The sequence below is a fragment of the Conger conger genome, chromosome 17 (assembly GCF_963514075.1).
Source record: "Conger conger chromosome 17, fConCon1.1, whole genome shotgun sequence".
Lineage (NCBI taxonomy): Eukaryota > Metazoa > Chordata > Actinopteri > Anguilliformes > Congridae > Conger > Conger conger.
The window spans coordinates 35,766,687-35,781,768 of record NC_083776.1 but is presented as its reverse complement, the minus strand read 5'-3'; the positions used below and the strand labels follow the sequence as shown (position 1 = coordinate 35,781,768).

General features: G+C 43.8%; 1 protein-coding gene across 1 annotated transcript in view; it reads right to left on the bottom strand.

The window, feature by feature from the left end:
- Positions 1–15,082, bottom strand: part of dnah9l (dynein, axonemal, heavy polypeptide 9 like) — a 106,515-nt gene that overhangs the window by 56,083 nt on the left and 35,350 nt on the right. The window contains exons 33-50 of the mRNA XM_061225761.1: positions 14,464–14,609; positions 14,167–14,283; positions 13,839–13,977; positions 13,352–13,444; positions 12,533–12,727; positions 12,063–12,140; positions 11,235–11,367; positions 10,268–10,395; positions 6,835–6,983; positions 6,341–6,491; positions 6,057–6,188; positions 5,625–5,798; positions 5,251–5,455; positions 4,709–4,874; positions 4,283–4,385; positions 2,470–2,709; positions 1,957–2,118; positions 912–1,105 (exon numbers count right to left, since the gene is read on the bottom strand). Of these exons, the coding sequence (XP_061081745.1) occupies positions 912–1,105; positions 1,957–2,118; positions 2,470–2,709; positions 4,283–4,385; positions 4,709–4,874; positions 5,251–5,455; positions 5,625–5,798; positions 6,057–6,188; positions 6,341–6,491; positions 6,835–6,983; positions 10,268–10,395; positions 11,235–11,367; positions 12,063–12,140; positions 12,533–12,727; positions 13,352–13,444; positions 13,839–13,977; positions 14,167–14,283; positions 14,464–14,609 (2,705 nt within the window). The remainder of the gene's footprint in view (positions 1–911; positions 1,106–1,956; positions 2,119–2,469; positions 2,710–4,282; positions 4,386–4,708; positions 4,875–5,250; positions 5,456–5,624; positions 5,799–6,056; positions 6,189–6,340; positions 6,492–6,834; positions 6,984–10,267; positions 10,396–11,234; positions 11,368–12,062; positions 12,141–12,532; positions 12,728–13,351; positions 13,445–13,838; positions 13,978–14,166; positions 14,284–14,463; positions 14,610–15,082) is intronic.

Genomic DNA, 15,082 nt, shown 5'->3' with positions numbered 1-15,082 from the left:
GCCAGAGCTCTGTTCAATGCCCATAATATTTCAGTTCTGCAGTCCCTGCTGCATGCTAACAGGTCTACCTCTACAATAAGGCGCATGTGGCTGCTATTTCGCAACATCACACCAAGGTGGGCAACCAGACGGTGTGATCAGGCTTTCTGAAGGGACCTGACGGTAGAATCTGCCACAAATTGCACTAGTGTCTGCATAGGACTAACCCTTAGGTTTGAGTTCCCCTTTGAGACCATGGTACAGGCCCAATTAAAGTTGTTCTCTATTAAGACTGAATTTCAGTATGAAGACGAGGTTGTAATGCGGGAACAATTGTGCCCAGTGATGTTCACAGTAAGGACAGAGCAGGCAGCCCAAGTGGATTGTTGAGTCATTACACATGCCTTCCAGTACCTCAGAAAATAGACTATTTGACTATTAGACAAGATGGCCTAGCATACAAGCACTTCCAGTGGTAAAGCAGAAGTTTGGCTGTGTTAGTAGTAAACTTGGGAGTGAGTGAAAGAATAGCAGACAGGGTTATATTATTGACATTTAAAGTGCATTTTTATGTTTTCTGTAGTAATTGCATTATGGTCTGTAAGAATAATAGAAAATGCTGACGAAGATATTTGGTTCATAGCTAGTCGATGGCTATCTAAGTCATAGAGCCACAGAACTCCTATTCCAAATGTTGAAACTCAGGGTGTGCTTTTGGCCACCGTTATTGATTTATGTATTACTGATAGGCAAAGCCTCCGTTATTGATTCATGTAGTACTGATAGGCAAAGCCACCGTTATTGATTCATGTATTACTGATAGGCAAAGCCACCGTTATTGATTCATGTAGTACTGATAGGCAAAGCCACCGTTATTGATTCATGTATTACTGATAGGCAAAGCAGCAGGGTCCGGGCAGAGAGGGACCCACATGTGCTGCATGGCTTCTTGGAAAAGCACCAGGTTCATGACTGCGTGCAGCTCGTTGTAGTGCTCCAGGGCGTCAGTCAGGGTCTTGTGCAGCTTCTCCCAGTCAGAGACCTGGACGTAGCGGGCCTCCCCCATCCCAAGGGCAAAGTGGCAGTAAATGAGCGGCTGGTGGATAAAGATGGACTCGTCTATGCCCTGCAACGGACAGACATGCACTGTCAGCAACTGAACACGCGGTATGAAAAGTAATCACAGTTAATTAGCAAGTACAGCCACAGCATGCTTACTACTAGAGGTCCAACCCCCTTAAATCCATTCAGCTTCAATCTACTGACAATATATTGCAGAAATCATGCATGAGCAGACAGAATCATGCATGAGATTCAGAAATTAATTTATCACTATCAAATTGACCTTAAATAGCTTTGTCCAGAAGATTCTTTGTCACCTTCAATATTAACAGGTACATTTTCCTCATATTACATGATTTTTGAGAGCAAAGATGCAGTAATTTGGCTGCCTAATGCTGATTTGCTGAGTGTGACCCTGAATAATAGTAGTATTTCGACAGAATGTTGTAGTTGTGAGAACATTATCACTGAAAGACTTTTGCTTTAACATTATCACTAAAAGACTTTAGTTTTAACATTATGACTGAAAGACTTCAGCTTTAACATTATGACTGAAAGACTTCAAACTTTAGCTGTAAAAATAACTTTGATGATCCTATTATCATTACACCATTTATGTTAAAATGACGATTCTTTGATGCTAGTAAATGTCAAAATGTTTTTTGTAAATTAATAGTGTAACATGTTGTGATGCCTCAGTGATAACACTGAGCTTTGCATTGATGTGATCTGGCTGACTAGTCTGATAATTTTGTGGTTCTGCTGTACTTCAGAAAAACTAAACAATATACCTGTATATGGAAAAAAAACGAAAGCATTATAATGCACAAAGCAGCGGTAAATTACAGCGAAAGGAAAACTGCCCTCAGCCGCCAGGAACATCCCAGCAGATCATCTTCAGTGGATCATTCTCACCTCAAAGTACCGCTTTCCTGTGTCCAGGAGGATCTTATTGAACAGCTCCACATCCTTTTCCTCCATCAGCTTGTCAGAGTACACCCGGGAGGATTCATGCAGCCATAAATGCACCAGATCGATGGGGTACCGCACACATTCCGGGAGAGCAAACAGGATCCCCTGTGAAGGCAATAACGCACAAAGGTCACCGTCATACTGTCTGTAGTCATTTCCAGAGGTCAAATTGCAGCTATGAGCAAATTGTTATCAGTAATTTGCATCATTGTACACAAAGAGGCAAACCAGTAGTACAGAGCTTAGTACAGATTTAGTGACAATTTAAAACCAAGGGGAAACAGGAACACATGCCCAGGAGACTCTGTGTCTCAAGGGCTGAAGATACACCAATGCCATTTCACTCAGGAGAGAGCGACTCTGGGAAGTCCCAATGGCAAAATGGACAGACACACTGCTGATAAGGACGGTATACGTCATATTTTATGTATATAAATAGTACAGGGGTCTCAGCACCTGGAAGATGTTGGACAGGTCCCTGAGGTTGAAGATGTAATGGAAGCGGATGGCCGTTGGCAGGAAGTTCTGAGTCATCTTCTGGTGCAAGCATATGGCAGCCTGGACAACAGACCCCACAGACCGGGAGACCCCGTAGCTGAAGCCCCCCAGCTGGAAGTGTGCCCCCAGGATGCTGCTGTAGATGGTGGTCAGAGCCTCCACGCCGGGGAAGTGGACGGCAAACACAGAGAAGTGCCTCTGGGGGGGGGGGGGGGCATGCTTCACTTGGGCAGGAAATTATCTGCTTATTTCATCTCCTGATAAATCTACATTGGGTTCAAGGAAGGACTTTGACTTGACCACTGCAACAGTGAGAGCCATTATTCTCATTCACAACTCTATGAGTTGCCGAACACGCTCGCAGTCACACATCAGATTGCTCATTCCGCGCATGAGGACGGAATATGGAAAGACTGCTTTTTCTCACTATGCTCCAGACAAGTGGAATAGGCTCCAGGACACTCTAAAATTGGATCAATTTGTTTTTCTAGACTCTTTTAGAGTGCTCCTCATGTTTACCATGACTGAGAACTGCTCGTGTTTTACCTGATTTTTAGTGTCTTACCAATTATTATCTGTTTTTTATAGCTTGTTTTTTGTCTGCTCTTATCTTGTCTGTTGCAACCTGTATCTTTTATATATGTTTTTTGTAAACAGGGCACCCTTGAAAATGAGAGCTTGCTCTCAAGGGACTTGCCTGTATAAATAAAGGTCAAATAATATAAAAAAAATAAAATTATCTCCAAATAGAGAACACTTGGAATATTTAATTTTAATTTTTTATTCATCAGGTGAATAAACATGCCTGGTGTAAAGTAAATGCAGCATTTCATAAAAAGAATATCATGCCAAAAGTTAAACCTGGTGTTGTCATTGTGTGGGGATACTTTGCTACCTTGGGCCCAGGACAACTTGCCATTATTGAAGGAACCATGAATTATGCCCTGTACTAGAAAATGCTTAAGGAGAATGTCTGGTCATCTGTCAGTGAAATGTAAAAATGCAGCAAGACAATGGTCTAAAACACAAAGACAGGTCCACATATGGATGGTTGAAAAGAAACAAAATTCACGTTTTGTAGTGGCTCAGCCAAAGTCCTGACTTGAGCCCAATATAGATGCTATGGCAGTACCTGGAATATGCTGTTCATGCTGAAAAACCTACCAAATGGTCTCAAAAATGGCAGTTCTATGAGTGGGATAAAGTCCACCACAGCGATGTGAACAACTGAAATCAAATTATAAGAAAATTTTGGTTGGTGCCAGTTACTTTTTGACAGGGGTCATTTGGGTGTTTGATAACCTTTTTCATTAAATAAATGAAATAGTGATTTTACTCAGGTTCCCCAGTCTACCTTTGGCCAAAAAATCAGAAACCATTTAGTATGAAATATGCAATAATCGAGGATGTAACAAAGAGGGCAAATAACTTTTCATGGTATTGTATTGAATTAATTAATTTTTTTAACAAAGGATAACTGATGTACAAGGGAGTATTCTACTTTAAGGCGAGGGAAGGGCTGTAAATAGTAAATTGGTAAATGGACTGCATTTACAGTATATAGCACTTTACAATTAATGCCTCTCATTCACCCATTCACACACTAGCACACCAACCAGCATGTCGGGAGTAATTGGGGGTTAGGTCTTCAGGTCAAGGACACTTCGACACAACTGTCAACCGGACGCTATGACGCAACCGGCAACTCTCCGGCTGCCAGCTGACTGCTCTTACCTACTGAGCTACAGTAACCTGGCCCAGTACTACTGACCTGAAGTCTGGGATTGACAGAGAAGCTCCCGGCAGCAGGATTCATGCAGGTGATGTACTGGCAGTTATGAATCTCCTTCAGAAGCAGCTTCTGTCTGTCATACCTGAACAGAGTTCATCCTTAACAGTATTTCCACATGGACATAGCTGAGTAACTCAACATTACTGGGTATATCCACATGTGTAACTCCTACCAACATTACTGAATCTATCCACATGAGTAACTCTTACCAACATTACTGAATATATCCACATGTGTAACTCCTACCAACATTACTGAATATATCCACATGTGTAACTCCTACCAATATCACTGAGTATATCCACATGTGTAACTCCTACAAACATTACTGAATATATCCAGTACCAAACTCAACTAGCACAACATAACATAGATATGCAGTTTAATGATTTCAGATCCACTCACCAGTGGCTGTAGTCTAGGTGCTGCCTTATTAGAGTATGGGGCTGGACTGTACCATAGACATCTACCTCTGGCATGTTCAAATCATCAATAAAGTAGATGAGCTTCTTGGAGCCAGGAGGACCAAAGTTTCGCCCAGCTTTCTTCTCCAAAGGTTTCTCAAGAACACCTATGTATGAGCAGAAGAAGGAAGCCAGTTATCCTACCGCTGAAGCAACACAAACGTCTGTGGTTCTAAACACTAACGCTTGTGATGTTAAGATATATAAAATTCATATATATAGATATATATTATATATTTATAGATATAGATATATAAAAATAGGGCGGCCTGTAGCGTAGTGGTTAAGGTAAATGACTGGGACACGCAAGGTCGGTGGTTCTAATCTCGGTGTAGCCACGATAAGAACCGCACAGCCGTTGGGCCCTTGAGCAAGGCCTTTAACCCTGCATTGCTCTAGGGGAGGATTGTCTCCTGCTTAGTCTAATCAACTGTACGTTGCTCTGGATAAGAGTGTCTGCTCGCACAGGCTTGAGTGACTCACGCTGTAACATAGCGGAGGTGGTGTAGTAGTTGAAGGGGATTTTGGCCAGAATGTAGTCCTCCCTCAGCTGGGCCACTTTGTCGGACACCAGGATGGTTTTCCCCACGCCGGCATTACCCACCAACATCACCGGCTTCCCTCTCTGCAAGAGCAGATCCACTAAGTACGACAGGCAGACAGACTCTGCAGAATGCACCAGCACCGTCTGAAACAACAAACACAGGTATGCCATCAGCAATACAGCACAATGTGAGATTACAGCACAGAGTAAGATTAGAGCACAGAGGGGGATTAGAGCACAGAGGGGGATTAGAGCACAGAGTGAGATTACAGCACAGAGTGAGATTACAACACAGAGGGGGGTTAGAGCTCACCTGCAGGGGGATGTCAGGTTCTAGCTCAAAGGAAGGAATTCTGTCACTCCATGGAGCAAACTTGTTGGTGTCGGGGTCGATGAAGTAGTCAAAGACCGTGCCCTGGGATGGAAACTTCACAGACCTCATTTCCTTGGTCCACCAGCGGCTGAACTCAGAGCGGTGGTCAATAAGCTGAGAGAAATGGAGACAGGTCAAACCACATCAAACTAGGCAAAACCAGATCAAACCAGGTAAAACCACATCAAACTAGGCAAAACCAGATCAAACCAGGTAAAACCAGATCGAACCAGGTAAAACCAGATCAAACCAGGTAAAATCAGATCTAACCAGGTAAAACCGGATCAAACCAGGTAAAATCAGATCTAACCAGGCAAAACCAGATCAAACTAGACTCAACAGTGGGGGGGGGGGGCAAGCCTGAGCACTCACATGGTCCTGGAAGAGGGCCCCCCCGAAGGCCCAGACACAGGCAAAAACAAAGTAGAGCTCATAGAGCTCCCGGGGGGAGTCAGGGGGCGTGCTCTCCGGGGTCAGCAGGCAGTCCAGGAGGGAACACAGCGTCTGATCCAGCAAGCAGGAGGAAAACAGGCACTTTTAATACCAACACACACAACCCTGCATTTACAACAAGCGTTTAATCAGTATAAACACTTCACTCAAGTGAAACAGCAGAAAGACTTCAGAGAAATTCAGGGAGCTAAAAGCCTGCTTACCTGCACCATACTGTTCTCCGGAATCGGAGTGATTGTTTTGAGGTTACACCTCACTTGCTCCAAGCAGTACGGAACATACTTATCGAACAATATTGTCAGATTAGCTCTTTCTGTTTGAGCCTGTCGAGTATCAATCCAGCTTGTTACATACCTGAAAAAGACAGAAAAACTCTACTGATCAAACTCAATGAACAGCATAATGATTACCATAACCCTGCTGAAAATTCCAAGACCAGCTGGGATACTGGTTTAAATTGTGTTTTGGACACTTCTAGCTGGTTAACCTGGTAGAGTAAGCTGGTGGTCACCTGGTGGACTAGTTAAGTATATAGGCTGGTCAGCTGGTTGACCAGCTAAAAGTGTGGAAATTATAGCTTAAACTAGCTTGACCAGTTTAGGCTGGTTTCAGCTGGAAGTCCCAGCGGGGGTGTAGGGCATTGGTGCTCTCATTGCAGTGGAGGCAGAGCTGGGTGTTTCGGGGCAGGTGCACTCACGAGCCCCAGCCCAGGTCCTGGGGGCTGACGTGGAGGATGCCGGCGCGGGACACCGTGGCCGGGGTGGCGGCTCGCAGGTGGCTGATCTCGAACAGCAGCCGCATGGACGGCGTCAGCGATATCCGCTCGTTACTGGCCAGCGTCAGGACCTGCGAAGGCACGCGACAGCCATGTAACACGCAGCGAGAGAGATGCCAGAAACCACTGCATCTGCTGCATATACAGCACGTTGTATTCTGAAAATACTCAAAAAGGATTATTGGTCAGATTTACTAAGCCCTCTGTGACTAGTTTCAGGCACAGATATGACGCAATCTACCCCAGAAACATGCTTCTTATGCATCAAACAGGCTGGAAGCACAGTATGCGGGGCATCTACCTGAGTCATCGCAAGGTGCGCTTCTCTCCTTAACTATAGGCAGTAACCAGTACAAATTATAAATGCATATCCATAATATACTAATATACTGGTTATGTTGTCACGTTCTGTGCTGTCAATTTATATTGTCAATTTCCTGATCGAAGTCCGTTGTGGCCGGTTTTGTCTTGGACCACCGTCTCTGGATTTACCCTTTTGTTCTGATTTGATCCGTTGTGTTTGAACTCTGTTTGGCTATTCGGTTTTAGATTTTTGGATTCTGCTTTTGTTTGCACTGTCCGTGTGTTATCGACCCGTTGCTTGTGACATCGACCACGTATTGGACTATCCCTGCTATGCTTGTTTGATTGTGTACCAAACCTTTGCCTGGACTCTCGCTTTCGAGCTGCCTGATCTGTGTAATGTTTCTGAGTTTGTTCTGTTTGTTTTAGTGTTGTTGTTGTTTATTTCTTGTTCATATTCATTCATATCTGGTTAGTGTTGCCCATTTCAGTTATTGCATTCGTGATCCCCTGTCTGAGTCTGAATGTTTCTGAGCCGAGTCACTGTCTGTGTGCTTCACTATTCGGGCGGTTTCCGGGTTTTCAACATTTCTTTCAGCCTCGCATTCCTTACTTCCAACTTCTCTCAATAGTAAGAATAGTGCTTTATAACATTTAACTAACTACTACTAATTTAGTAACTCACTAGCGCATCTCCTAGCTTTTCACGCTGTTCTATAACTCCGCCTTCCTATGCTATCCCTGATTACTTGCTTAATTTCAGCGAAGTGTTCGCACCTGTCTCTTACTATCACTACGTCTTCACTCTATCTTACAGGTGTCAAACTCCAGTCCTGGAGGGCCGTAGTGTCTGCTGGTTTTTGGGGTGTTCTGGGTTCATTCAAGTCATTGATTGGTTAAAGTATCCACACGCCTTTTTCCCAAGGCCTTAATTTGCCTTAATTTGCAGCTGATTGAAAGGAAACCACAAAAACCTGCAGACACTGCGGCCCCCTGGGGATTCAGTTTGACACCCCTGCCTATGTAAATGTCTACTCCTTAATCCGGAGCCGTATGTTTTACATGTGTGTTCACGTGCATCCAGTCCGCGTTTTCGTCTCCCCCTGTTATTGTATCATTACTGTCACGTTTCATGTTTGTCATGTCATGTTTTATGTTTAGTTATTGTCTTGGTTATGTTATTGTCATGTCACGTATTATGTTAGTCTAGTCTCACCACGTTTTTATGTTTCATGTCATGTTATGTTTCAGGTTTAGTTGTTACGATTAATTGTTAGTCTTGCCATGTCATGTTATATAGTTATTGTCATTGTTTTGCAAACTGGTTATGTCACAATTTATGTTCCATGTTATGTTGTACTGTTCATTGATTTAGCATACACTTTTTCGTGTCTTTCTGCAAACCTTGCATTCCTGCTTTTTCTCTCTCCCTTGTCTATTTACTAACCTACTAATGCTAGATCAGGATTGGGTAATACTAACATTCTAATCATGTGTTCATGTTACCTTACTAATGCTAGGGCAGGATAGGTTTATTACTAACGATTACTAATTACCTTGTTAACTTGTGAATCCTCCACACCTGATTTCCATTCTCTTGCTGCTCTCAAACTAATTGTGTACACCTGTCTACACCTGCATATAAGCTCAGTTTCATGTCATGTCTGTGTGAAATTGTTTACCGCCTGTATGTCTGCCCTGCTGACAGCTTTCCTGGCTACCGGACTTCCCGCATGGTGTACCGACTACGAGACTGCCTTCTCCCTCGGTACTGCGCTTTGGTTTTCTGGCTGGATAATTACGTGTACGAACATTGCTTGTTTGTTGATTATGCTCTCTGGATTTCCCAGAATAAAGCCCTGACGGGACTGACGGGACTTAACTACACCATTGTTTCTGAGTTGTGCATTATGGGTCCAAACCCCCCACGTACCCGTCTCAATTACCCTATTATGTTTCCTAACTGTTTATTTGTTTAGCCCACCTTTCTCCCAAGCCCCACCTAGATTGTCACCTTCCCTCATGTATTTAAACCTCAGTCTCCGCATTGTCAGAACGTTGATCATTTTCAGTGCCGAGATTCATGTATGGCTGTTTAAGATTCAATACGGCACGTGGATATACTCAGTAATGTTGGTAGGAGTTACACATGGATATATTTAGTAATGTTGGTAGGAGTTACACAGTGATGTCCCTTTGATTTGTTTTCTGAGTTTGCCTTGACTTATTGTTTTGGTTGCCCATCTGTTTCTTTGGTTTTTGATTATTTGCTTTGTTTTTTTTCGACTGGTTTTTACCTCAGCCCTTTTGTACCGTTTGTTTTTCTGCCTCCCAGGATTTTGACCTTTGCTTGTGTTTTTGACTATTCTTTTGATCTCCTGGCTCTGAACTTGGTCTGAATAAACTACGCTTTTGGATTATCTGTTTGTCTGCTTTTGGGTCCTCAGTACTGTACATAAAACTCTTGTCACAACTGTTTGCTGGAAATCGACCCCTGCCTGTCTGATCTGTTCCAAAGGTAATTAAGACTTTAAAGTTCACTTCTGTGGTCTTGCTCTTGGGTTCAGTCTTCTGGTTCCTGACAGTTTGCAGGGAAGTATACCGGAGTGGAGTGACACTTCTGTATTATCACTGGTTTGGTGCTTTTTATCATTTTAGCAATTTATAATAAATCAATTTATTTGGGGCTGTCTTTCTACAGCCGAATAAAATTAAAACGGTTCGAACTGCCAATCAAGATGATGCTTAAATGATCAGGTGTTGTGGGAATTAAGCATTTTATATTGTATTGGCTTTATCCTTAGATAAGCAACATGTAGACCCATAGATACCCCAAGGACATTCTGAAGTATTAAATCTACCTCATTATAGGTTGGAAGATTTAAGGTTCACTATGGGTCGCTTTTAATGGAAGCGTCAGCTACATAACTGTACTACTAATATTAGTTATTGTGCAGCCCTGGCTATATGTATATGGGTGTGTATGTATGTACTGTATATGTATCTGTATGTCAGGGTGTGTGTGTGTGTGTGTGTAACTAGGGAGCTTCACCTTATTGTCATCCATGACTGTGTTCAGTGACTCGATCCACATGGGATCAATGTCCCCATCCAGGACGATCCATTTGGGCCCATCGTGGGTCAGTTTAGAGAGCTCCCTCATGGTGGAGGAAAAGAGCCCTAAAATGAAGGAGAATTTGACTGTCAAAGCTGTAAAGAGCATGTTGGGGAGGGGGGGTGGATCTTTTTTCTTTTTTTTAAATGAAAGCGTGAATGAGATAAAAGTGCAGACTGTCACCTTTAATTTGAGGGTATTACCATCCATACTGGGTGGTCCGTGTAGGAATTATATCCTTTTAAAAAAAATACATAGTCCCCCCCCATTTTTAGGGGACCAATTGTAATTGGACAGTTGGCCTCAGCTGTTTTTGATTAGTCAAGTGTATTCAATCGATTCCTTATTAAATGTATTGGAAAGTATCTAGCCTTGATTCTAGGCTGTTGATTGCCTTTGAAGTCTGTTATTGGAGTTTGGATGAAGCACTGTCCAATGAGTTTGGAGGCATTTGATTTAACTTGAGCTGATGAAATCCTTCTGTCCAATTCAGAATTAATTCTACAGCTGCTATCAGCAGTTATATTATCAAGGAAGGCAAGTGAGCCAGTACTTGTGGCAGCTATACATGCTCAAATTCACCAATTTTTTCTTATTTTGAATTTTTCCTTAGGGAGGAACAACATTAACGAGTGGTCCTGACCTGTCGTACAAGTCATGCAAGAGCCTTGCAGTCCATGTCAGTGCAACTCGCCTGGCACACAGAACTCAAACTCAAACTTTCAAACTAGGTGTTGCAGATCAAATTTAGACATTGCTAATTTCTTGCCTCAAATGTTTTCATAAACCATTTTTAATGGAATGTTTAGGAGTAAAATATAAAGTACGTAAATTAATGATCCAAATACTTACAGAGTACACTGTAATTCACCTGAGAGCAAGAGACCCCACCCCTAACCCTTACCATCCCTCCATTCTCTAGTGGTGGGGTGCAGGTACCCAAAGAGCTCATCTGTGGTCACAGCTTTGGGGTTCATGTCATTCCACACAGTCTTTAGCTTCATGTTGGTATAGGTTCTGTGCAGGGTCTTCAATATCTTACCAGGAAAAAACAGAAAAAGCTGAATGTATATTCTCACCTTTTAAAGTTCAGAGCATGGAGTTGAACATAGTGATTTATAATCAAGGCACTGCACTTTAACTCCACACCTTCAGTAAGAAAAACTGGGGAAAAGATCAATAATCTAAACAATACTTATACATTACTCAGGAGAGAGAGATGGAGAGGAAGGGGGCAGAGATGGGGAGATGGGGGAAGGGGAGAGATGGAGAGGAAGGGGGGCAGAGATGGGGAGATGGGGGAAGGGGAGAGAGCGGAACCCAGCACAGTGCATATACAGTCACTGAGCACTTTATTAGGAACTTTATTACACTTACTTATTAATGTGATTATCTAATCAGCCAATTGTGTGGCTGCTGTACAATGCATGCAATCATGTAAATACGGGTCAGGAGCTTCAGTTAATGTTCATATCAACCATTACAATGGGGAAGAAATTTGATCTAAGTGACTTTAACCGTGGAATGATTGTTGGTGGCAGTTTGAGTATCTCAGAAACTGCTGATCTCCTGGGATTTTCACACACCCTAGTCTCTAGAGTTTGCAAAGAATGGTGCAAAAAACAAAAAGAAAATCCAGTGAGCAGCAGTTCTGCAGACAGAAATGCCGTGTTAATGAGAGACATCAGAGGAGAATGGCCAGACTGGCCGGGGGGTGGGGGGGGTTCAGTACCTGACTTTTCCCCGTCCCTGCGTTTCCCACTACAAAAACGGAGTGTCTGACTGCCAGCAACTCCTCCAGCTGAGTCACCTGAGAAAGAAAGAGAGACACACTGTGCGACACTCACAGAGGCAGAGAGGATTTGTAGATTTGGCAGCACAATATATAGCCACTTGCCACAAAGGGAGGCAGAGGGACACAGAGGGAGGCAGAGGGACACAGAGGGACACAGAGGGAGGCAGAGGGACACAGAGGGAGGCAGAGGGACGCAGAGGGACACAGAGGGAGGCAGAGGGACACAGAGGGAGGCAGAGGGAGGCAGAGGGACACAGAGGGAGGCAGAGGGACACAGAGGGACACAGAGGGAGGCAGAAGGACACAGAGGGAGGCAGAGGGACACAGAGGGAGGCAGAGGGACACAGAGGGAGGCAGAGGGACACAGAGAAACGTAGAGGGACACAGAGGGACACAGAGGGACGCACCTTCAGGATGAAGTTCTCCTCGGGCTGCAGGTGGAGGAGGGCCGCAGCCTGCCGGACGGCCTGCTCCAGGCCCGGGTCCCGCTTACGCGGCACCTCCAGCAGGGGGAACAGATCACTGATCAGGCCCAGGAAGATGGGCACGTCACTGCTGGTGATTTTGGGCAGGTTAAAGTCCCTCAGCGCCCGCATCAGGACCTGCTCAGGGCAGATAGGGCAGGAAACACAATCAACACAGTCCCAAAAACGCCTGGAGCCAGGAAACACAACATTTACCAGAGTTAAGGCCCATCCACACCAAGAAAAATAACTACTATACACTCATTGAGCACTTTATTAGGTATTTATTAGACTTATTTTTTATTTCTTCTACTGCTGTAGCCTATCCACACTAGTGGAAATCCCAGGAGATCAGCAGTTTCTGAGATACTCAAATCACCCTGTCTGCCACCAACAAACATTCAACAATCAAAGTCACATTTTTTCCCCATTCTGATGGTTGAAGTGAACATTAACTGAAGCTCCTGACAAATATCTACATGATTGTATGCATTGCACTGCTGCCACACAATTGGCTGATTAGATCATTAATAAGTCAGTATAATAAAGTAAAAATGTAAATAAAGCGCTTGTTGAGTGTATAACGAAAAATTTAAGTGTTAAAGTGGAGTCCACCACTATAACAACATGGACAGTGACAAATGTCATGACACAACACAAGACTATTTAGAGAACATTATTGTTCATTGGTGCGGATGCTCACATTGTTATTGCTACAGTGGGGGAGCAGCAGTGCCCCATTGGGGTGCAGGGGGCTCCTACCTGCTCTTCAGGCTTGCTCCTGTCCTCCCTCTTCAGAGATCCAGCCACCACCAGCACAGACTTTATGGCCCTGAGACCCCAGTCATAGTGGTCCTGGCAAAGGGGCACAGACAGTGTGTTTGTGTGTGTGTGTGTGTGTGTGTACAGTGCGTATGTGCATGTTTGTACGTGTGTGTGTTTGTGTTTGTGTGTGCATGTACAGTGTGTGTCACAGTATGCGTGGGTGTGCGTGTGAGTGTGTGTGACAGTATGTGTTGCGTGCATGTGTGTGTGTGAGAGAGTGTGTGTATGTTTTTGTGTGTGTGTGCATGTGTGTGTGTGTGTGTGTGTGTGTGTGTGTGCTTGTGCGTGCATGTGTGGGGGTATGTCTGTGTGTGCATGTGTGTGCTTCTCACCTGTTTAGACAGCAGCTCTCGACACAGTGTGCGCAGCGTGTGTGTGTGCGTACATGTGTATGTCTGTGTGTGTGTGTGTGTGTGCTTCTCACCTGTTTAGACAGCAGCTCTCGACACAGTGTATACAGGCTGATGAACTTCCGGGCTAACTGCCGTGCATCAAGGAAACCCTCAGCGACCAGCATGATCTCACAGATGAGCTCAAAGTCTGGAATCACCATTGCACAGGGTCTGTGCAACAACACCAGGCACAAAATGGAGGCCGCATGAGCTTACTGCCAGCAGAGCCAGACAGTACGCATTACATATGGCAACATTTCTCACAGTGTTTAATACGACAATAAATAATTAAGGCATAAAAAGACCTTCCTCAATCCTTGAAGGTCTGCAGACCAGACAGTCAGCCCTGGGGGGTCTCACCTAAACAAGGCTTTCAGGTTCTCGGGGAGTTCCGCTCTGCCAGCGTACCCTGGGTTCAGTGTGATGAAAATACCAACTGTGGGTTTCAACTTGATGTCCTCTCCCAGAAACTGGAATCTAATCAACACACAGGGAAGCACAAAGGAACACAAACGTTCTTGGGGTAGCACTAACAGGACCTTGCTGTAAAAAAGCATGCATGCTCAGTCAACATACCCTGTATAAACAAAGGTGAATATAAATAAATAAAGGTTAACAAATGTAAGTCATCTTGAAAGGATGAATCATTTGATAGACCTTTGTCTCTTATTTCGAACGGCATCCTGAATGGTTTTGACCTGTACAGCCACCACTGACAGCACCTCAACAGAGATGCGGTTAAACTCATCGAAGCATCCCCACACTCCAGTCTGCGCAAGGCCTTTATAGATGTTCCCAATCGACTGAAACACAGGGACAGAGACAAATGATACGCTCATATCATAAATCATAATCATAAGCATAGCATATTAATCACAAAAATCAATGTTTTAAGTAAAATGTTTGCATTTGCTGAAAGCCTTAAAATACAGGAAATTAAATTGTTAATGCTATGCATATAATTGGGTATGAATGAGAAAGTCTTGTTCTGCACAAACCTATATATACACTACAGGGCTGTAGCATGTTGTCAGAGATCTGTGGTGATACAGTACCTTGATGGAGAGCAGGCTGATGTTAGCGTTAGGGCTGATCCCGTCTTTTGAGGTTTTCAGCAAATGCAAACATTAAAAACTCTTAAAACATAGTATTTTGTGATTAATTTCCTTAGTTTTTACACTGGGAGGAGAATACTTGACAGCTCAATGTGCATTAAAAATATAATCCTTGGTTGAGAACTTGCCTCACATTGAAGATTCCATTCGGCCCACTTGCC